Source organism: Eupeodes corollae, chromosome 3, assembly GCF_945859685.1.
Source record: "Eupeodes corollae chromosome 3, idEupCoro1.1, whole genome shotgun sequence".
Lineage (NCBI taxonomy): Eukaryota > Metazoa > Arthropoda > Insecta > Diptera > Syrphidae > Eupeodes > Eupeodes corollae.
This window is the reverse complement of record NC_079149.1, coordinates 72,399,730-72,424,786: the sequence shown is the minus strand read 5'-3', so window position 1 is coordinate 72,424,786 and position 25,057 is coordinate 72,399,730. Positions and strand designations below refer to the sequence as shown.

General features: G+C 33.2%; 1 protein-coding gene across 9 annotated transcripts in view; it reads left to right on the top strand.

The window, feature by feature from the left end:
- LOC129950975 (bcl-2-related ovarian killer protein homolog B) overlaps window positions 1-22,103 on the top strand; it is a 46,456-nt gene extending 24,353 nt beyond the window's left edge. For 6 of the 9 annotated variants that reach the window (XM_056062948.1, XM_056062947.1, XM_056062955.1 and 3 more), the window contains exons 2-5: window positions 4,806-5,054; window positions 14,366-14,512; window positions 14,587-14,895; window positions 21,860-22,103. In XM_056062948.1, the coding sequence (XP_055918923.1) occupies window positions 4,806-5,054; window positions 14,366-14,512; window positions 14,587-14,895; window positions 21,860-22,030 (876 nt within the window). In that variant the 3' untranslated portion in view covers window positions 22,031-22,103. Of the gene's footprint in view, window positions 1-793; window positions 1,213-1,378; window positions 1,534-3,235; window positions 3,408-4,805; window positions 5,055-14,365; window positions 14,513-14,586; window positions 14,896-21,859 lie in introns of those variants that run through there. The other 3 variants (XM_056062952.1, XM_056062954.1, XM_056062956.1) reach the window with 3 other exon arrangements.
- The last annotated feature ends 2,954 nt before the right edge of the window (window positions 22,104-25,057 follow it).

The window sequence follows — 25,057 nt, the reverse complement described above, 5'->3', positions numbered from 1 at the left end:
TCAGTTTTTTGTTGTTATTTTTGTAATTTTGTTCAATATTTTGTTGAACCTCCTTTTGATTTAATAAGAGCCCCAATTCTGCGTGACATACTGTCAATGCATGATTTGACAGTTTCCTGCATTTGTGGGTGGTGATTTCACACGTGAATTACTCTTTTAATAAGTGACCTCATCTTTAGCTACTTCCCTCTTCATCAGCTGCCACATTCAATTGGATTCATATCAGGGCTGTTTCCCCGGCAGTCCAACATGGAGCTCTATGTTGCACACAAATGTAACCACACAACCATTCTTGAACGTTAAAAATATTGCGTATAATCTAATACATAATTATAAAAATTCTGCAGTGCGTCTAATAATATGGCCAGGGACTGTATAAACAAATTACCGACAAATCAGAACTCCAGGATGTAACTCAAGTTTAATTCTATTCAAATGACAAAGTTACAACATGTAAATGTTTAAGTCATTATTTTATATTTACCTACATATAGATGTTAATAAATAAATGAATACATAAAATTAATAAAGAAATCAAAGTAGACGATGACGGGAAGGGTTATCGATTCAATGTCAACAAATGTCTTTTTTATTTTATTGTAACACCCGTTTCTTAAGCTCTATTTAACAAACATGCACACATATACATACATAATTGTGATATGGATGAAATGCAAAATGCCAATTATGGAATCCGCAAACATGGATCGGTAATTCTTTCTTTATTATATACTTCCACTAAGTTACTTTTATCTTGTCGTGATCAAATATTTCGGATTCCGTAATCGATATTTGGAAAATTGTTTCATCATCTAAAGTTTAAGTTATTTATACTTATGTACATTTGAATGCTATTCCTTTTAAATTGTTTTAATGTTCCATAAGTAATATTCAACTACCCATATGCATGAGCTTCGCTATCTCATTACTTTTAACCAGCACAACCAGCTGGTTTGACTATCAAGCCACCGAGAGAGCCTTTTGCTATACCGGCTAACTTATTAGCTTTTGTATCTAGATACACAACTGCAAAACATTTCAGTGAAGTGCCAACAATCAAACAATTAAGCACAAACATTGTAGAGTCATTTTGAGTCTCAATATTTTTTTTTACACTTTAAATAATACAAGTTAATTTTAAGATCCTTCTTAACGGATTGACATTAAAAACAATTAAAGTTACAAAAATTAATCTACTTTAATTAGAAAAAGGTGGGTTATTTTCATTTCATTCAAACGCATTTAATCCAATAAAAAAACTTCTATGAGCATACGTGATCTTAACAAAGTAATAATTATTTTTCTTTATGCAAAACATGTGCGATGTGGCGTCATTTAAGGTAACGCGCAAATCGTATCGATAGTCGTTACAAGGGTGATTTATATTTTCAATTTTCTTGGTTGAAGTTTGGTATAAACATTCATGTCGTATTAATATTGTAATGTTTAAATCAATAAAAATAATAAACAATGTGGTATAACTGAATAAAAGTGATAAGGAATTTCTTAATTCTACTGAGCCAATAGATAAAGGTAAACGAAGTAAATATTAGTCGAGACAAGTTGTAAACTTCAATGCCTGAGGCAATTGATATGTTTATAGTGCCTATGGTATTGCTGAAGGGTACTTAAATACAAATCTGGGTCAGTTTAATTACGATTCTACATGAATAGTTTGGAATGTGTGAAAGTTATACTGATTTATAAATGTCTAGCTTCTACCTTACAGTTTCAAAAGTTTTGAATATGGAATATAGTGCTTTTAGAGAGTGCATTAAAATAAATTCTTATGTCGTATCATAGATACCTAGCGTTTGTGAAATGATACTGTGAAATAGCTTATCTAAGGAGTCTTAAGATTTTAACAATAACATTAACATTAACATTAACATTAACATTAACATTAACATTAACATTAACATTAACATTAACATTAACATTAACATTAACATTAACATTAACATTAACATTAACATTAACATTAACATTAACATTAACATTAACATTAACATTAACATTAACATTAACATTAACATTAACATTAACATTAACATTAACATTAACATTAACATTAACATTAACATTAACATTAACATTAACATTAACATTAACATTAACATTAACATTAACATTAACATTAACATTAACATTAACATTAACATTAACATTAACATTAACATTAATATTAACATAATGATAATACTACATTTGCATCCCACCATACATATGACATTATATCATCTGAATCTTTAAGGTTAAATTTGATTTTTTTCATGAACAAAACCTTATTTACAATATTGACATGTACAATGTACATATAACGTTCAATTAACAATGCAAAAATATTGAGCTCTAATTCCAAAAAAAAACATATCCTGTCTTAAGCCCATCATTTCTATGTATGGCTTCTTGCACATGGCAGCACGGCCGTTTTGGTCATTATTCAAAAGAATTGATCGTTTCTTATGATGAAGGATCTTATTTAATTTGCTTAACAAGTAGCTCTCATCATATGTCTCCAGCTTTTTTTATATTCTAATCATAGCAAGTCGCTGTCGACCGTAAAAGCTACAACACAAATCGGATGTGAAATCACACCGATTTAAAGATATCACTGGTTAGCTAGAGATATACCGTTGTATAAATTGTGGATGAATGGTGTTGTTAATGAGGTAATTAGGTAGAATTCTGAACTAGTTAAATGTAAAGGAGTGTGTAAAAAGTATTGTTCTGGCTGTTTTTTCTAATTAAATTTTAACCGGAACTACTTCACCCACGAATACATTTTTATAAAGGAAGGATTACTGTTTTAACAAGATTTTGATGGAATTTGATGGATGATGGATTATTCGATTGCAGCTTCGATTTTTAGATGCAAAATAGTTTTTGTGTTCATGAAAATTAAAATATAAAAAATAGAATTTCGTGAGTAAATTTAGCAGTGTTTGTTGAAATTTAATTAAGTACTTACAAATTTTACGATTTTGCAAGAAATAAGACAGAAGCTGTTAAGAAAACTGCAGATGTACTTTTAATTTAAATCTCAATAAACAGTTGGTAACCCTACCGACATTTTTAAGAGTATTATACTGATGTACATATATTGATCACCACCGCAAAAATGTGAAAGCTTTGTAATGGATATGGATGAAAGGCAAATATTCTTTCTTCCCAGTACATTCAAATTGAACAGAGTCTAGGCATTTGCAAGTGAGCTGCAGAAGGTTTATTGATTCTTTCTTAATTTTTTGTTCAAAATAAGGCCCAAGTATTTGTCTTTATTTTAACATTTAAGCAGTATAGCGTTGATATATGGAGGTCTATAATGTGGGATATTGTAATTCCTAGTAAAGAGGGCAATTTCATATTTGCGAGGATTGTCACCAAATTCACAATGATCTGCCCAGGTAATTGTCGGGAAATTAGCTGTTCTAAAGTCAAAACTATGTAAGCAAATAAAGAAATTACTTTGTACAGTTAGGTGATTACTTAAGTCGAGAAAATAAATAATTATCAATATTAATTATTATTTTAAAACAAAATGAACTAAGTGAACATTAACATTAACAAAGCGGGGTGATAATTATCAATATTAATGATTTTAAAACAAGTGAACTAAGTTTATCAGAAAAAGTACTCAATCGAGACTTCGATTTTTAGAAGCTTTAATGAAGCTTTTTTGATTTATATCAATAAAAACAATTATGTAAAAAAAATATAGTTCCAATTGTTAAGTAGAAAGAGAGGCTTCAAGGCAGGATTCTTCTACATATGGAACCCAGTCAATGTGTGGTAAATTTAAATCACCTCAAAGTAAAATATTGAAAACAAAGTCTGATGAAAAGGAGAGTTCGCTATAAACATACCCTAAATTTTTAGCTTGCATTGAATTTTGTTGGCTTCTTTTCTTCCACTTTTATACTTTCTGTGTTAAGAATCTGACTGCGCAAAACTATCTTTATTTGCAGAAGAGAAAGTATCTTTCGGTTGTTCGAAATCGTCAGTCAAAGTGTACTATCAACTATGTTGCTGAACTGAACAGTTGAATGATATTTTAAGTAGTTATTCGAAATCTTAGTTAGTTTTAAAATGTCAGCTTTAAAAAGAGACATTTTAATATCTTAATGAGATACAGAGAGCTTACGGTAGGACGTTTCGAAATACCACAACAGATGTTTTCCTCGAATTTTCAGACCCCAAAATCAATAATCACAGTAAAGCACAGTTTTCAAACCCCCTATCTTGCCTTTTTAATCTTTATTTTTCTCCACTTTGCTCTTTTTTGTTCATTACCCATAAAAAATCATTTTTATCAAAATTGTATTTAATTTGTTTTAAGGTTTTTTTTTTATATTGATCGTGAACATTTTGCTCATGATCGTTATTCGAAAACATTTTGCTTTGTTGCAATTCTGCTCCTGGTTAATTTTGTTTATGAACAATTTAATCGTGGAGATAGGAAGCAAAAGGTTTTGGTTTTCGGATTACAGGACTTCCATTTTCACGATGAGTGTAGTTGCGCGATTCTATGCAATTGAGCAAACTCTTGCCAATTCTACCATAGTCTCTTTATAACCTTAGCGAATTCGTTTGTTGACGATTGTGTCAAAACTGCACACTGCCAAACGTCTTTTAATAGCCATGACTCAATGTTTATTAGTTTTAAATTCAATAACTTCAAGAGTGTTTTGAATTAATAAGCCTCAAAATGAGGTATCAAGGTACTTTACTAACAAAAATTTAGGCCAAAAAATACTAATAAAAAGATTAAAATATAAAATAATACCTAAATCATGTTCTTTCAGGTTTTCTCAATGCCTAACCCCGAGTTAAATATACACACCCAAAGTGAAAAAGCGGACCAAATACAAAAGCAAATTCGACGAAAGTTTAGTTTCCCAGCAACACTGCATTCTGTATCATTGCTTGAAACTAACTCAGCTACAAGTACTCGAAGACGATTGAGCAACGTAAGCGATGTTGTGACCCGCAAACTTTCGTATACAATAGGATGGAAAGCTACGCAGAATTCATCTCGAGACATCATAACACAGGCAAGTATCTAAAACAAAGTAAATTTGGGATAAAAAGATGAATACAAAAATTAAATCTACAAGCCCACAGCATACTTTGAGTTTTGAAAGTTAACCCAAAAATAAATACATGAGCTATGACAAATCTTATTGCAGAAATTATTGTCTTGCAGTTCCTGGTCGTGGCCTTAGTATCATTAGCTTTGAGAAAATCATGTTGAACGAAAATTGTTTTAGTGTACGTAAAAACTCAATATTTAAAGAAAAATTAAAAAAGATATTAAGTTAGAGAAAGAATATAAAAAACAAGCTTCATGTAATTCTAAAACAAGCGCATATAACTTTGTTCATTGATTTTAAACAAATTTTTTTTAAAATTTCAACTTTAAAACTTATTTTCTCAAAAACTTTTAAAGGTAACAACGTTAATCAAAACAAACTTTAATTAAAAAAAAAAACAATATTAGGTATATATATGTATATGTGGTTACACACAGTTCAGTGTTGTATGTGATTTTTGATTTTAATAACTCATCATTATCAGGCCCGGATTAATAGGGGACTGCAGCTCCGGGCCCCGCGGAAACGAGGCCCCATCCTATCAAGAAATTTAAACCGTAAAACCGCGATATTCAAACTGTACAATCTAATAAACCCCAAAAATAAAAACCAAAATTAGTTGACCCCACAAAATCCAAACTCGAAAGCTATATACGATAAAAACGTTAAACCCATATAGCGCAACTCACAATAAATCCCATAAACTTTAAACCCACATAGCCTAACTCGCTAGTATATCCAAAAAGCCAAATCCGCATAGCCCAAGTCGCTATTAAACCAAAACAGCCTAACTCTGTAAAAATTGATCCCAAATCTAAAAAACTCGAAAGCTATATACCCCAAAAACGTTAAACCCATAATCCCATCTTATTCAATGAAAATTGGCAACAGAAGTAACAAGTTGACAGTCTTTTAATTTAGTCTCTACTTAAATCACTTATTTTCAGCATTTTGGAAATGTCGTGAGTAATGTAAAGAAAATAAACATCGAGTTCACACTAATAAAATAGGAATAAAAAAAAGAGATGAGTATATTAAAATTATTTCAATGTTCCTGCGTTTTTTTATTTTCATGACCCATGTTTACCTTCTTTAACTCTCGTCTTCAATGTTCCTGCAACTCTCGCATTGACAAAATTAAGTCGATAAACACTAAAAATTGAAACAAATCTCAGTTTTTTTGCATTTTTCAACGGTCTGATCGAAAATTACAACATAATTTGTTACTCTTAATTTTTAGAGTTTTGAATAATCAAAAAGTAATGGTCTAACCGTTTTTGGATTAATTACAAATTGTTATGTGGGTTTAACGCTTTTGAGCTTACTATTTTTTATTTGCGATTGCAAAATGAACACATGCAATTTTTTAAAAACGTTAAAAAGAACCCCTGATGAATAATTAGCCCCCGAATATCAAACATTCTTAATCTTATCGGGGGTTGAAGCCCTTTTGGGATAGCTTCTTGGATTTTCGATGCTTCAACTCTTCGTCGCTTGCTTGGATTTTATAACTTTTTAGGGGACCTCAAATTTGAAATATCCCCGTGCCTCCATTTTCTTTAATCCGGGGCTGATTATTATTTGCGAGGGGCACTTAAGTTAGTTAAATATTTTATTTTTATTCGTCAGTGACACTTAAGTTAAATTTTTTTGTAAAAATTATTGTAGAACCTAAGAGTGACCAGAGAAATTAATTCGTAAGAGAAAAAGGGGGAATGAGAGGAGTATTAATTAATGTTTTCACTCTCATAAGTATTCAGTATGTGTAAGGGAACTAGTTAAATCAACTGTACACTGCCAAACAAATGACGATAATGTTATCTACACTTCAGATTTGTGTTCCTTCTTTTGAATTTAAAGCACAGTTAAATCATTGAATAATTAAAAATAGAAGTGGCCACCGAACATTGATATTTGTTTTTGTATATGCTAATTTATATGCTTATATGAAAATACAATTCCCAAAAGCGAATTCGTTAATTATCTAAAATCAGTTGCACAATGTTTTGAGGAAAACTTTGGCTTTAAAAATCCTTTTTTAATCCACTTTGATTATATCTTTTTTTCTTCACTCCACGGCTTTTGATTTTAAAGCAAAGAAATCTGCCAAAAATACTACTGAAATAGTTGAAAAATCTAATAGGTACGCCCCCAACTTGTGTTATACATATATATGCATATATGTACCTGCATACATACATATGTACCTACTAACCTCCATTTGTGCATATGAATGTCTACCAGAGATGGCAGAAATGCAATTTTTTTGATTTACTACATTTGTTACGTCTGCTACATAATTGAGGTAGTTAAGTACTATTCACATGAGCACGACCAACGACCAACGAATGAACGATTATTCGTCGATTTTGACGTTTCTTTCACATGAGAGTTTTTAATTCGTCGCGAATGAAGCCACAGCCGAACACCATACACCACCGAAACCAAAACAAGAATGATTTTTTAGGTTAAGTACGCGCGATTATTTTATTCGTTGCGAATGTGGATAATGTGGAACGCGAATAAAGTTTGACAGTTCGTATCAACTATAATTTTTTTCGCGACGAATAAATTTGTTTTCTTAAATTTATTAATACATTATAATGTAAAGTAAAAGTATGTATCATAAATCAAGTAGAAACTATATTGCTATCGTTTTGTTAAGAATTTGTGTGGAAATATGTCTTCAAAAGTATATAAACTCACATCTTGTAATTCATTCGTCGTTCGTTGATCGCGCTCATGTGAATACTACTTTAATGTAGTTAACGTAGCTAAATGTAGCAGACGTAGCGGTAGACGTCAAAATGTAGTTTGAAATGTCGATTCAACCACCAAATTGACAAATTGCATCGAAAAGATAAGTGTGAAAAACGAACTCTCGAAAATTCGGAACATGGCTTAAACAAGAACATTCCAAAAAATTGATAGATATCATATAGGTACACTCTACTCTTAAAATGGACGACACAAAAAAACAGATGATTATTAAATTTGCAATTTTCTTTCATAAAACTTCGAATTCCTTGATTTAGTTCATTTACGCAACGTATTTAGTTCTTATGTATAGTTCAGTGTTTTTCAATCGTTAGTCGTTACTTATTCACTCGTTTTTTTTTTTAATTATTTTTGAAATTCAACGTTTTTTGTGAAGGTAGCACACGTAACAAATTTAGGGTAGGAAATGAAACAAATCAAACGTGTAGTTTATTCAATTAACTTCACGTAGTTTACCGAGTAGATTACCTGACGTAATCTACTCTGCCATCTCTAATGTCTACCTAAATAAATGTAATTACTATTTACCTACCTAAAATTAACCTAAACATGTATGTACATACCTACCTATGCTTACATATGTATGTATGTACATTTTTGCAATGTATACTTTGTAGTAAGTTATGATTTGTCCGTTAACCCCATTTTCAGAAAAAAAAAAGAAATTTAAAAATAAACCTATCCCAACTAGAGATGGCAAAGTTGATTACGTGAGGTAATCTACTCGGTAAACTACGTGTAGTTAATTGGATAAACTACACGTTTGATTTGCTTCATTTCCTACCCTAAATTTGTTACGTGTGCTACCTTCAAAAAAAACGTTAAATTTTGAAAAAAAAAGTTGAAAAAATGAGTGAATAAGTAACGACTAACGATTGAAAAACACTGAACTATACATACGAACCAAATATGTTGCGTAAATGAACTAAATCAAGGAATTTGAAGTTTTATGAAAGAAAATTGCAAATTAAATAATACTCTGTTTTATTCTTGTCGTTCATTTTAAAAGTATAGTGTACATGATATCTATTAATTTTTTTGAATATTCTTGGTTAAGCCATGTTCCGAATTTTCGAGAGTTCACAGTTATCTTTTCGATGCAATTTGTCAATTTGGTGGTTGAATGGACATTTCAAACTTCGTTTTGACGTCTACCGCTACGTCTGCTACATTTAACTACGTTAACTACATTTAACTACATTAACTACTTCATTTATGTAGCAGACGTAACAAATGTAGTAAATCAAAAAAAAACGCATATCAAACTAATAACGAAATTTAAGAAAAACTCTCCAAAACTCTCAAATGATCATCATCTCGAATTAAATGCAAGCACCAACATCATTTTCATTTTATGAATGAGAACAAAATTTAAAAAATACATTTTCTGCAGCGAACGTGATTTGGCCTTGAATGCCACACTTGAACAGATATACCTATTTATTGTTATTGTTGTTTTGTATTCCAAATAACAAGACAAAAATATTACGTTTTTTTCCTCGACCATAACAAATTGTGAGTAAATTTGGGGAAAAAATCTGTAAAGTTGGGTGTTGTAGTCCCATATAATAACTCCCCGTGCGATACTAGCGACTTATGAGCAATAAGTGTCGCCATCCCTTTTTTTTGTAATTATTCAATGGTTAAATCCCTTTTTTTGGAGGGTACTCATGTATGTATCGTAAAACAAAAAAAGCTCCGCTTTGCCTTTCCGATATAAACTTTGACTCACAAAAAAGCTTTTTCATTAACGATAGTCTAACAAAAAACAATTACCAGCTGCAGTGCTTTGCATTAAGACTGAAACGAAAATCTCTATACTCTCAACGGTGCATACATTCAATAGCCAAGTCTTCGTCCGCATTCCTAACAAGTAACAACGAAAATCCATTCATCATCTATACCTTCGAGGATCTGAGGAATGCCGTCGGGACTGACGTTTACAATGATCTGCACAATGGTAGTTCAAATTTATATTTCAATGCAAGATGTTTATTTTCAACTTTATTTCTTTGTTCAAGTTCTTTCAGTCCAAAATGTTTCTCTATTTATTCTTTCATTCTCTCTTAATTGTGAAATATGTAAATGTGTGTATCATTTCTGTTTCTGGTTCTAGCCTCTTTTTAGACTTTTGTTGTCGTAATGAGCAGCAACAATGATGCTGGCTTCCACAGCATAAACGAAAAAACAAATTTTTATTAAATACTCTCTGTAATAATCATAATGGTTTGCATATTCGCCACATTAACGCACATAGCCTTGTTAACAAATTCGATGAGCTTAAAATGATATTTGAAGATAGCTTAGTTGATATTAGTCTTGTTAAATGTTCCAGTCAGCTATCCGTCCCAGTGTTTTCATATCATGATCTGGTTTTTGCAACGTTTGATTTATATCTTTAAAACGAATCTCCGCAATATTTCTAGTATCGTGATTTTCGTAACAAAAATGTCATCTATTGACTTCTACTCAATGTATGCAACATCAAGCGTTGATTATCAAATTGAATGTTTTAAGGCCCAACTACACTTATATCACTGGCCTAAGTGTGTCCGTTCCATCTTGGACAGCCACTATAACCTAACCTAACCTAAGGCCCAACTATAATAGACATAAGCTAGCATATGCGCGCATAAGTAAACGTGCGAATACAAAGAATCACAATACGAGTGAACATGATGGAGTCTAGCTCCGTTTCGTTCAATTTTTCTCAGTACCGTTAACTTAGTTTTGATCAAATACACACAGGTCAACTCCACTGCAGATAATTTCTCTCAGAATGTTTATCATAACATAAAATATCCAAGTATGCATTTTTTCATGAAGTGAACTTGCAGAAGGAGGACAGCCAGCCGACATTCGGGTGAAATTGGTTGTCTTATAGACGTTTTTAGCATAAGTGGTGACAACAAATTAAACAGCAAATTGTACAGTGCAGGACGCATTCTTGTGTAAATAAAAAATTGGCCACTATCAAGCTCTTTGATTTTCAAAAAAGTAACATGGAAAAAACCATTCCTTCTAATGTCCCTGTTTATTTCTCGAACAGCACAAGAACGTTTCCTTTTTTTTAAGTAGATCATCCATTTCTTTCAAAACACACGGTCCTTCAAATACTGTACTAGCTTTAATTTTTTAATTTGTTATTTATTTCCATTTTTTATTTTAAACAAATACAAAAGTCCTGAATAAAAAAAAAAACAAACAAATGTCACAGCTGCGAATATTATTTTGACATGTAGATACGTGAACAAAATTGCATTATGGCTATCTGCAGTAATTTCGCAAACTTAAGTGAATTTTCGTTGGGTTTTTGACATAAGCTTATGTTTGCTTATGCCTATTATAGTTGGGCCTTTACTGTTGCAATTACTGACCTTTTTAATAAACACGTTCCCATTAAAACACGTCAAATTAGATCACGTAGTTGTCCCTGGCTTTCTCTTGAGATCATTAATTCTATGAAAACAAGAGACGTTTCATACCAACGTTGGAAACAATTTGGTTGCTTAGCAATGCTTCGGCAATTCAAAACATTTCGGAACCTTGTAAATAAATTAATAAAATCAGCTAAATACAATTTTTATAACAACAGGTTCAACTCAAATCGTTCCTCCAAGTATTTTTGGAAAGAAGTCAAGAGCATTGGTTTAAGAGGAGATTCTTCTATTTCCGATGATAATATTGATTTAGCGGAGTTGAATCGAAAGTTCTCTACTCCCCCTACCCAATTCCTAACTGGGCAATCTAGTGTTTCGGAAAACGATAGAGTCGATGCTTTTTCTGTTTGTTCAGTAGATGAATATCAAGTAGGTAAAGCAATATTTTCTATTAAATCCAAATCAACTAGAGTTGACAACATACACCCAGACTTTTTAAAAATCCTTCTTCCTTTCATACTTCCTCACATAAACCACATTTTCAACACCATCATAATGACCTCTATCTATCCCACCTCCTGGAAAAAATCTAAAGTTATACCCATCCCTAAACGAGGAAAGAAAATGGAATACAGACCAATAGCTATCCTTCCTTTTTTATCTAAGACTTTTGAAACTATCTTAAGTAACCAGATCAAAAATTATACTGAAGATTCACGTCCTCTTAACCCTCTCCAGTCGGGATTTAGATCTGGATACAGCTGCATTTCAGCCCTTTTAAAAGTTTCTGAAGATATAAGACAAGATTAAGACTAATTATACAATTGTGATAACCCTACTTGACTTTTCCAAAGCATTCGATTGCGTCAACTCTAGCCTTCTCTGTGAAAAACTGACGACTTATTTAAATTTTTCTGACACAACCAAAAATCTTATTTATTCGTATTTGACTAATCGCATGCAAGCCGTATCGTGTAAAGGTAAAATGTCTTCGTTTCTTCCTGTCAATATAGGTGTTCCTCAAGGATATATCCTTGGTCCATTACTGTTCTCTATGTTTATTAATGATTTGCCATTTTGTTTTATCTTACTGCCAGTTTCACATCTACGCTGATGATGTACAATTATATATAAGCTTTCCTATTGGTATGATTGAAGATGCGATAAGAAAAATGAACATTGATTTATGCTTTATATTCAATTGGTCAACTCGCAAAGAACTTGTACTTAATCCAGAAAAAACAAAAGCTATTACAATATGTAAAAATAAACCCCACTTTATTAATTTTCCACCCCTTTACTTGAACGCCTGCCAAATCGAATATGTCACAAATGCAAAAAACCTAGATATAAATTTTAACAGTAGGCTAACGTGGGACACTCATATCAATACTGTTATCTCCAAAATGTATGCTTCACTCCGAGGACTATCTGTTGCTAGATCAATTCTGCCTCCTCAAGTTAAATTAAAGCTGGTTAAATCACTTATCATACCAATAGTAGCGTATGGGTGTGAGATATTTGCAGATCCTGACTCCAACTCGCTTCGTAAGCTAAAGGTAGCATTCAATTCCATTGATCGGTTTGTTTTCAACCTCCAAAGATACGATCACGTTTCGTTTCAGGCTCGTCAACTTTTAAATTGCAACTTGGAAGCTTTTTTTAAATATCGGTGTTGTTTGCTTCTCTTCAAACTAATTTTTAACAAGACTCCAAATTATTTGTTTAATAAGCTTGATTTTTGCTCTTCAAATCGTTTTACCTTGTTGCGCTCCCCCAGGTTAACCTGTTTGACATCACGGAGGCAATTTTTCGTTTATGCTGTCAGACTGTGGAATAATCTCCCCAGTCACATGAGGTCTGGAATCGAACATAGAAGGTTTCATCAACTTTGTTTTGAATATTTCTCAAATTTGAACTGAGGTAACTTTTTTGTAATTAAGTAACTTTTTTGTAATTATTGTAATTTCTTCTTCTTGCGACTTTAATTTTTAATTTTGTTTTTAATTGATTGTTATTGAATAAATTATTAATAGTTTGCTACAATTGCTTTAAACATAGTGTTTGCATACTTGCATTATCCTTAATAAATATTGTATTATATCCTGTACTATTTATAAGTCAATCTTTATGTATGTACAGCTGTTTTTTATTTTTAATCAATAAATATCAATAAATATCAATACTTTGGAATGTCGATAATGCTTCAGATATTGGTCGCATTCACAAAGCTAATGGCTACGTAGTCAAGGGATTCTGATTGGCTAAACCTAACTACAAAAGTAGTTGAAATTTCCCCTCCGACGTAGTGTAAAAAATTCGTGTACAAAGTTAGTGGAGAATGATTTTGACGTTTCACAATCAGCTGCTCGGTAAAGTGACACGAATTCAAAATGAAATAAATCGTTCAATATTTAAATACAAATATAAATCATTCGAACTGTGTCTTAAATGTGATTTTATTGATTTTAAAAACACAAATGATAAGTTAAAGTTATTAAATCAAAAATGTTTCTTATTTTATATATTTGCATTAATTTGTCAATAATATGACAGTTCCAGATTGACTAGCTTTGTAGTGTAGCCTTGCATTCACAAAGCTAGTTGAATTTTGACTACGTAGCCACTAGCTTTGTGAATGCGACCATTTATTTGCTCTATCTTAACGAAAGCTTTAGCGTAGTCGATAAATGCAAAATAGAGAGTTTTATCATATTTGAGTTTTTTTGATAATTTCATTCATTGTTCGGAAATCCATTATTGAGAAGACAGATCTTAATTCACCTTTTTCGATAGTCTGATGAAATGTTCGATTTTTGTTTTACAATGGTTTTTGAAGTGTGGAGATCAGTCGTAATGCTAGGAGAATGCTATTTCCATTCTTAAAAATGGTGTAAGGGAGATAAAAAGCTTGGAAAAGATATACATACGTATACTTGATCATTTGTTTTTTAATTTTTTCGAAGGGAAGACTAACGAATCATGTGAATGTCAAACAGAAGAAAATAGGACTATCTGCTTCGCAATAGATGCAATACTGGGGCATGTGGTTTCCCTAAAAATGTTTAGTTTTCATATACAAATGTATAAGGTACTCCTTTTTTTCATTAAAAGGGAAAATGCCTATGTGGCCAATACATCAAACGCCGTCTTCGACGCTCTGGATTATTTAACAAAAAACTCGGCTTGCAAAGGATAAGAAGTATATTAGGCGCATCTTCCATATCGACTGTTCGCGAAGTTTTTCCATCACTTATGATTGTAAGTTAATTAAATCGGATTTGATTTCTTTTATAACATACTGAATTCCGTAATATTTTTTTTTATAAAAAAAGTTAGGTGATGAATTAGAACGAATGCACCCTCGTATTTACACAGGGGTTGGAAGACAAGTACTTTGTTCACCAAGTGGGGACTTCTCATCATCGGACACGGTAGCTATTCTTATAAGTGCTGTTGCCCGCGAACTTTTCCGAATAGAAATTACATGGGGGAAAATAATATCGTTATTTGCTGTGGCTGGAGGACTTTCTGTTGATTGCGTACGGCAGGGACATTCAGATTATATACCCACACTGTTAGAGGCTGTTTCAGACGTTATAGAGGAGGAATTGGTGCTGTGGATCAATGAAAATGGTGGATGGGTAAGATTTCTTACAAAGATATAACAATATCTGTGTTCAATAAAAGATTTTCATTAAAATTCAGTATTCATTTACGGGTAAGATTTATATTGATGAAAACATTGAACATGTTCCAAATAACTCTTTTAGATTTAACCCTACATATATTTCTAATGGAAGAAATAAGAGATTGATATCTGTTGATAAAAATAGAGTCTAAGTAAATAATAATAAAGGAATCAACGCATGCAGGGTTGTATGTTGTATAAAGTATGCGAAGAGTCGCAAAATCAACCTTTTTGCTTTTTATCTAGAGGTGAAAGCGTGGGTTCGAAGACTTTGCGGCAGGAACATTGGTTTCCATGCGCTCTACATGACCTAGCCATCTCGGTCGTTAAACGTTTATACTTCTCGCTAAATCTAGATCGCTGATAATGCCTCTAGTGTTGGGTCTGTTCTATTATTTCAAAGACGATGTTAAGGGAATCGCGTAACAGCGTATCATGAATTCTCCATGGTCATGAGTTTAGCAGGGATGCCAAAACTAGATACGGTTCGTCCCTGTAGATGCTGTCATATGCGGCCTTGAAATAGATGAAGAGATGGTGGGTGTCGATTTGATATTCCTTTGTTTTTTCTGAACGTCCACATATTACGGCAAAAAAGATTTTGTAGGCGATGTTAAGGAGAATGATTCCTGTAAACTTATTGCAGTTTGGAGGGTCTCCCTTCTTCAGTATCGGGCAAACAATATTGAGGTTCCATTCATCGGGCATGCTTTCTCCCGACCATAGTTTACAGATAAGTTGGTGCATGCTCCTAACCAAATTTTCTCCTGCTGCTTTAAAGAGCTCAGCATTCAAGCTATCTGCTCTGGCGGCTTTGTTAGACTTCAACTTAGGTATGGCAATCTTTACTTAGTCTAAGTCGGGAAGACGGGATTGTTTGGGTTCCGTCGTCTATATCAAATGGATCATCCTGCTTAATAGCGGAATTCGGTTCGTCGTCGCCGTTTACAGACTGTAGAAGTGATCCTCAGCATTTACTGCGGTCTAATAATGATGTTCCCATTTTCGTCCTTGCAGCTTTCGGTTCTGAGTTTATGAACTTGTGAATTTAGTTTCACCTATTCATGAAACTTTCGAACTTCATTTCTGAACCTATCAACATCTTCAACCGCACGTTGTCATGCTCTCTCTTTTTCTTTCTGAGAAGTCAGTGTTCCTCTCGCCTCTTCTGCTTATAGCGCTCGTTAACAGCGTTCTTCCGCTTTGTGTGCCTGTTGTTTGGCTTCATTGGCTGGGTTCCTTGTAAGTGGCTGCTTGAAACCCAGCACGTCAGAGGCGGCTTCTCTGATTGCATCTTGCCATTGTTGCCACTGGCTCTCGATACATTGTATTAGCAGCAGAGAACTTCGAGGTTACTTCTAACTCAGTTGGAGAAGGATTTGGCGATCTTCTCCCAGAATCTCCCTGTTTTGCCTTAGGTCTGGAAATCTGAAGTGTTACCTTCATTAAAACGAGGTAGTGGGCCGAGTCAATATTAGCACCTCGAAAAATTTGGACATCCATGATGCTGGAAGCTTGTTTAGTGTAGGTCGCAATATGTTCAATATGACTTTAGATTGTTCTGGAGAGCTCTAAGTTCCTTTGTGGACGTTGAGGTGTGGAGAACGTTTATTGGCTATAAAGCGTTTCGCTTCGCAGCAAAATCAATGAGTCTGAATCCGTTAATGGAAGTATTGTAGTGCAGGCGTCTTCCTTTCCTAGCTTGGCATTATTAAATCTTCCGAGACAATTTTAATATTGTAGTTAGTGCAAAATTTCCTTGGTGTTGTCATCCTTCTTCTATGTGGGCGTGTGTGTATTTTAGACTAACGGTTCCGAATCAACCCTTGATGTGGATTGCCATGAGGTGCTCGTTGTTGCACTTATACTTAGCTCAAGACTTGTTGCTAAGTCTAGCTCCAGTGACATAGCCGCATCCATTGTTTGGTTTTCTTGTTAGCAGTCACTATAGTCACAGTCATATAGTCACTGTAGTACCCGTTTCATGATAGTTAGTGCGTTGGACTGTCATGCAAGGGGTCTTGGGTTCAATCCCTGCCTGTGCCACCTTAATTTAAAAAAAAAAAAATAATTTTCGCGGGTACTGCCTCTTGCGAGGAATTGACAAATCCTTCAAGAGTAATTCTTGTCATGAAAAAGTGCTTTTTCAAACTAGCCGTTCGGATTCGGCCTAAAATTGTAGGTCCCTTCCATTCCTGACAACAGTACTCGCACACAGGAATGGTTGAGAGTTGTAAGTCACTAGGCCCTGGTTCACAACGGACTGTTGCGCCACCCCATTTGATTTTGAGTCACTTTAGCTGTTTTTATCTTCTTGTTGCCCTGTCATCGCATTTCCTCGATGGTGGTGATATCTACTTAACAGCAGTCTAGGAAGTTCCTTTAATTCGGCTGCTCGTGATCTGTTATGGAACGTAACATTTCACGAGAGGGTTGTCGACAGCAAATGCATCAGTTTTTTGTACGTGGTCAGGAAGTCACTTCTAATCGAAGGAAAACATAGTGAAATATCGATTCAAATATGTTTCCGGATCGATTTCAATGAGAGCTATAACTGGGCTCTTTCAACCAGGAAATTTTGTTCAATGACAGAAATTTTTAATGAAAGCTACATAATGAACGACCAGCAAAAAAAAATCCAATTTTTGTTTTCAATTATGAAAACTAATAATAGCTACAATTGGCCCCTACGCGTAATACTAGTCCATCCAGGATGCGTTTATGTATGAGGTATGTAGACTCGTCGGTGTCCAGGGTTTTTCCATAAGAAAGCAAACAACTTGGGTTCAGAGTTTTCAACCTCCGATTTGTAATCAAATTTATTTAAATCGTAGCCGGTTCTTATTACACATTATTTCATATAATTGATTTTTTCTTATCAATAAACTAACATATTATTGTACTTAAATATATTTATAGTGCTTAAATACAATAAATGTAGACGAAATAGAAATTCTACCTCCCTATATCAAGCGTCCGTCAAAGACACTTTTAATTGAAAGGAGCCGAATGACGGAGCCGAATGACGAAAAACCACGTGACATACTCTTCTACATATGAATATCCACAGCGGTTTTGGTCGGAAACTGTGTAGGTATTCTATAGAGTGTCTGGCTTATGTTTTAAATTCATGTACGATTTTGGTGCTGCCCAAAATGTACCCTCGAGCCAAGCTGTGGAAGGCTTTACCTCACTCTGTACTTACCAGTCATTGCCATATTCAATGTGCACACCAAATTAAAAACTTACAGTTAATCCTTTGATTGGCTAAACCTTTTTTTATAAAAAAAAGGAAAATTAAGTCCAAAAATAAATAGGAAGATTTAAGCAAGGTGTAAAATTAAGGCAAAATTATAGTTTATTTCTCTTTCACTCAAAACATGATTGTATTGCAATCAATTTATTGTAATTAAATGTTATCTGATTCCAAAAGAAAAAGGTTTATTTAAAATTATGTTTTCTTTATTTTTCAATACCCTCTATCAGCCGTATTTTGTTTAATAATTCAATCCAAGATTTATTCTTATCTTAAAGAAATGTGTTTGATCCGTTCACTTTGTTAAGACATCTGCGAATTGGTCTTTTGTGATAATGGTTTCAATTCTTATTAAATCTTTATAGACCTATACTGTCGCGTATAAAATTATGTTTTATGTCAATATGTTTGGCTCACTTGTTCTCTTAATTATGAGTCATACCGATATATGGTCTGTTGTTTTCATATAGGGTTACTGGTTCATGTTTAAGCTCCTTAACATCTTGCAAAATACCTCTCAACCATAAAGCTTCAGCAGTGGCTGAACTTAAAGCTATATACTCAGCTTCACTTGAATAAGTGGCTAGAGTTGGTTGTTACTACACCAGGATACAGTGCTTCCATATACTTGAAACACACACCCACTTACTGACTTTCTGTCCATTTAGTCAGTGACCCAGTCAGTATCGGCATATCCAATAAGAGGCTTATCTTCACAGCTTTTAAATTTTATCTCTAGAGACTTTGTTCCTTCTAGATACCGAACAATTCTTTTTAGATGCTGCCAATGAAAATCCGTCGGATTTTGTTGATATATTCCTATAAAACCAACAGCGAAACATATATCAGGTCTTGAACAAAGCATTATGTACATTATGCTTCAAAGAAGTTCTCTGTAAGGTTCTTATAAGGCTAAATCTGTATTGTTTGCTTCAAGTTACAATCCTTTCTGCATAGGTGTTTTGACAGCATTACAATCCATCATTCCAAATTGTTCAAGAAGCTGGTCGATACTTGTTTCTTGTGAAATATTCAAGTAGTCTTCAGATAGCTCTATTTCCATTCCAAGAACGATTCCAGAGTTCCACAATCTGACATTTCAAAACGGTTAAAGTTCCTTTTTTTATTTCGATGTTGAGTTAATTTCCATAAATTAAAATGTCATCAACATAAATTACTAAAATAACCACTTCTTCTTTTCGTTTTTTAAGTTTAGTATACAGGCAGTACCCGTGGCATGGCTGTCATGCAAGGGGTCTGGGCTCAATCCCTGCCTGTGCCACCTTAATTTAACAAAATTAATTTTCGCGGGTACTGCCTCTTGCGAGGAATTGACAATTCCTTCAAGAGTAATTCTTGTCATGAAAAAGTGCTTGTAAAATTGTATTTCCCTTCCATTCCTGACTATAGTACTCGCATACAGGAATGGTTGCGAGCTGTAAGTCACTAGGCCCTGGTTCACAACGGACTGTTGCGCCACCCAATTTATTTATTTATTTATACAGGCAGTAGTCATAATCAAAAATACTCTATTGCTGCATATGTTTCGCCATTATCCATCCCAAATCGTTGCAGAAAACTTTCTGCTACTAATCTAGCTTTGTATTTTGTTGGATTGCCATATCCTCTTTTATGTGACAAATTCATTTAGTTTTCAGTTGTTTTGTGTGGGAAGCTACATCCACGATCTTCCACACATTATTTTTCTTCATGGAATTTAGTTCTTCATCAACTTCTTTCTTCCATAGGTCACTATCGCTTTGCCCAAATATTTCATTATAGGTTTCGGGCACATCTGTAAACATTTTTGAAGCGACAGAATTTGCTTTTGACCCCCAGTCTCATTTGAAAAAATGTTATTTGATTGCAAAGGGAACGCTGTTTGTCCATCCTCTAACATAAGATAGTTATTGGTTATTGGTTCGTCCTCTTCACTTTGTGTCCCACTAATAGTATCAACCATGGCAATATCAACAGGTTCAGCTACAACATCTACATGTTCAGATTCCCCCTCTTGCTCATGCCTCCATAAAGTTAATTCTTTCTTATTGTCCCTTGTAGATGATTGTTGTGCCAGACACTTGAATGGAAAACTTGACTCTTAAAATTGAACATCACGAGCTGTTCTTATTTTTCTTGATTAGATATCATTTATTCGGTATCCACTTAGAGCATATCATACCATAACAAATTTTCGACTTTTTGGATCTAGCTTCTTTCGGCACTGATTAGAAATCAAAGCGTATACCTTGCAACCAAATACCTTCAACCTGATTAGGTCTGCCTTAAATCCAAACCACAATTCCGCTGGTGTTTTTTAAATCTCCTAGGAACTTGTTGGACAACTGCGTGTATACTGCAGCAAGTGCAGTTTCGCTCCACATTTTCATTGGAGCTCCGGATTCGATTAGCATAACTCTGACTATTTCCATGAGTGTTCTATAAAATCTCTCAGCGACACCATTTTGTTGAGGAGAATAAGTAATTGAATACGTTTTTGTTTGCAAGAGCAAATTTTGTTCACTAGATAGAAATTCTCGTCCTTGGTCAGTTTTGAAATAGAGCTTTCAAACATAGTGGTGGCCAAAGTTTTAATTCTTTGAATTTAGAAAACACATCATGACTGAAATCATCGATGAAGGAAACAAAATACCTTGATCAGTCAATTGCATTAGTATTGAAAGGGCCAAGGACATCTAAATGTTTCCTTTCAAGGGCTCGCTTAGCTCTACTGTGTGCTCCATTAAACGGATTTCGTTCTTTTTTTCCTTAAACACACACGTCACAAAAATCAATCTTGGATTTTGTGTTTGTGTAGAATCATGTTGTTCCGTTCTTTGATAACCAATATGTCCGAGTCGTCGATGCCAAACCATGACTCCATCTTTTTCACAAGTGTCCGACATAAATTTCCTTACGAGAATTTCGAGTTCATACAAATTTCCCTTGAAATGAGCTGTTGCAATGAATTCCTCGTTTTTAAAAATTAAATCGTTTTTGCCACAGGATTTAACTTCAGCTCCAGCGTTCGTCAGTTTAGTAACAAAAATCAAATTGTGCTCTTAATTTGGACTGGATTGTTCGATCTTTGAAAAGCACCAGTTTTCGTTAGCTAGGTGATCACTTGCCCATGAATTTAATTCGAAGATAATCTTCTCTTTTTTGTTGCTTTTGGTCTTGCCTCTGTCACCTACATAACAAAAACTTTTGCTTTTAACAGTTTGAGCTTCCTTTCCTGAGTGACAGTCATTTGCTATGTGGCCAATTTTGTTGCATTTGAAACATTTCCGTTGAAATGTTTCTTCTTAAAATGTTTCCTTTTACTTGAAAAAGCTATTACTTCCTAGACTTCCACTTGATGTCGGTCATTTAGTTTAGTTTAGTTTCTTCGCTTTTAGCCTTTCTTTGCCATTAAGTAACTTTGTCTTTATCCAAGTTTTAGAGTGCGGTTATCAATGAATCAAATTTGTATGGCAAAAAAAGAATTAGTTGGGCAAACATATCATTCTTATTTGTAATAGCTCAATCGGACACCCACTCTTAACGAAAAAAGTATAATTTGAAATAATAATAATAAGCATTTCAACGCGTTTGTTGAAGTTCTTTAATATTTTTGTATAGCTTTTTCTAATAAATTTTGTTTTTTTTTTTTTAATTGCAGAGCGGCCTAATCTCCTATGTCCATCAATCAAATTCTGAGTTTTATCCTTTAGAACGGACAACGCATTTGGTAGGATGCGCTTTCTTATTATTTATTGCCATTATAACTACTCGGTTTGTTGGAAATTATCTCCTACCATTAATATATCTGGGACAAGAACGAGAAACATAATATTAAAAGATATCAGTTTCATCATTTTGAAAGCAAATAATATGATTAAATAATAAAACAAATAGAAACACCACTTTCTACCAAAATCTTTTATTTTGTATATTATACTATTATCACAGATAAGAAATTATAAATAGTTTCTTATCTGTGCTATTATTATAAAAACTAAATTTGTAGATTAATAAAATTATCCCGAATTGATGCCAATTATCCGTGTTTTCGTTTCAACTATATAGTATTAAACTTTATTGATTATACACAGGAATTATTGCAATAGTTAATATTGACACGAGTTGATCTAGTAAAGCACTGCATGGTTGAAACACAATTAGCCAATCGACAAATAAGATTATTATAATAAAATAAGCATTGATTTATAAAATTTAAGATCATTAGTACCATATTTGAATGTGCAGATGTAGAGTGTTGTTAAGCGAAGTATGATACGGCAGACGAGACATGGCAAAAGTAGTGACCAAAAATGTTTTTAGTTTTATCAATATAAAAAGAAAATCAGACAGACTTATAAAAATCCTCTTTTTCCACATGTTCTGACTCAGCAAAAAAAATCCAACTTATTTGATTTTTTTCTCTAATTTATCTAGCAAAAACCCCTTTATAACTAATGACTGCTTTATTAATTATTTAAAGGTAAACTCAAAGACAATTTTAGTCCCGTCTGGCGTCCAACCTATTCTTCTAAAAAACTGTACATGTGTTATCCAAACCTCTGACTGATCTTTTCCTTTTATCCCCCTCGCAGTTTGTTCGCAGTTTGTGTTTCCCGATAACTAGGAAGATTAATTTATTTTCCCAATTCATAAAATCATATTCCAAAAAATGTAATTGAAAACGAAAGTTTAGTTTATCACTCAATCTGCTTTCACAGTAAGCTAATCGTTTCATCGGTTCAACATGGGTTTCTTAAAGGTAGGTCAACGACTAGAAACCTTTTAGAATTCGTTTCCCAATTCTTGACGACTCTTGAGAATGGACATGAAGTTAACACGATATACACTGATTTTGATAAAATTTCTAACAATATCATTTGCCTTTGGTTTTCTACCAAGTTGTACTCTATGGTTGTGATCATACTTGAAGAATCGAATTTAAAGAGTTCTTTTCTTCTTATCCCCCCCCCCCCCCCAAGGCTATAACAAACTTCAAAATGATATAAATCTGTTTTGTTCTTGGTGTGACAAACATTTTTTTGCGAATGAATATAAATAGGAGTTATTTTATCAATATTTAGCGATAAAATGAAACGATTACACAAACACGGTTGACGCTTGGTGTTGTTTTAAAACTTCAACGTACGAAGCCAAATGTTAAGCTTTTTTTTTTTTATTTTTCTTAAAACTTTTGTTGTTGTTTATTTTATTCAACAAAGAAACTGTCTTTCCAACCAGATTGTGTTTGTGTCAATAAATCTAGGTTTGCGGTTTTTCTATAGCTACATAGGTATAACGGTTAAAAATAATTATTTCATTATTATTCAATTATTCAATTTTTATATATAAATTTATCACTTGAAAATTGTTATCGAAGCAAAAAGAACCAGGAAGCGGGAAGATGTCACGTTTGTCATTGACAACCAGGAATGAACACCCTGAGAATGATGAATCAGCTGACTTTTAAACAATTTTTTTTTTTTGACATGTAATTTATATAATTTTTTTTAAACTTAAGCCACTGTATATCGTAATTAATAATTAATATTATTTAAGATTCAAATTGTATATATTATGTTCAATAAAACAAAGGCCCTTATTATGAGTGTCGTTTGGCTTTCAATAAACGACATTTATCGATAGTCGAACATCATTACTATTGTGAATGATTTTTTTCGATATTATTCGTTTTCACTTTCGATGGTTATCGTCTGCATTTTTCGGTTCGAAACGTCCCTCAAAAGCCATCTATTTCTGGCAATCACCAACAGGTCATAACTTCTATTCCTGTCCATCCTTTCGCTTGCTATTTCATCGTCGTCTGAATCAAAGAAAAACTCGCTGGAAATCATGCTAACTATCTGAAAAGTAGTCAATTAGTCGCTTGCATTATATTTTTATAAAGTTCAACTACTCACATTAAATTATTAAACAATTTCCCTACATGAATTATCACTGAAATTAACTCAAATGTCAAAATTTAGTCTTTATTCACAATCCCAAAGTTCGCTGTTCACAATAACAAGAAACTCTGTCGATGAAGATACATAATACCAAAAATACTTATTTCGATGCTTTCGACATTTATCGCATCGATCGTTGAACGACACTCGTAATAAAGGCCAAAATGTAATGAAGATGTCACGTTTTTTTTGTATCACTTGATGAAGGACACTATTTCCTTATTTTACTATTTCAATCCTACAAAAGGAAAGATAGTCACATGTAATGAATTCCAAGTAACTAGGTTAAGTCCCTCCGCCTCGTTATTGATGCATATCGTCATCGTCGTCGATATATTAACGGACTCTTAAGCAACAGGCAATTATTATTTTTATATCAAACTGATACTAATCAGTGTTGTCAAAACAAAACGCGAGACTTCATAAGTTTAGTTTACATCACTTTTGACGACATGTAACGAAACGAAACTTACTTAAGCGTGACATATTTCAACCCAACGTGAAATTTTATTTTACAAAGGGTTTTTTTTTTGTTTGTATTTATTTTTGTTTTTTAGTTGTATGGTGTTTTCTTTTTAAGATTTGAAAAACACGCCAAACAGGTTATCAGATTCTGATTAGCCGAAAAAAGGAAAATACCGTCTCCTACGCTTGTAAACATTCACTCTCAACGACGCACCGAAGGCAACTGACTGATTGCCTCAATAAATTGGCGTTTCAAATTAATCTTCAAAAAAATGTAAACGGTAGTGAACGTGATCAAAACAGTAACCAGTGACTAGGAAGATACAATATCCATTAAAAACTACTACCTCTTCAATATTAGGCCATAAAGATTACAATACTGGAGGTTGGTGAATCAATATTATATAGATGTCTAAATTTCTTAGACT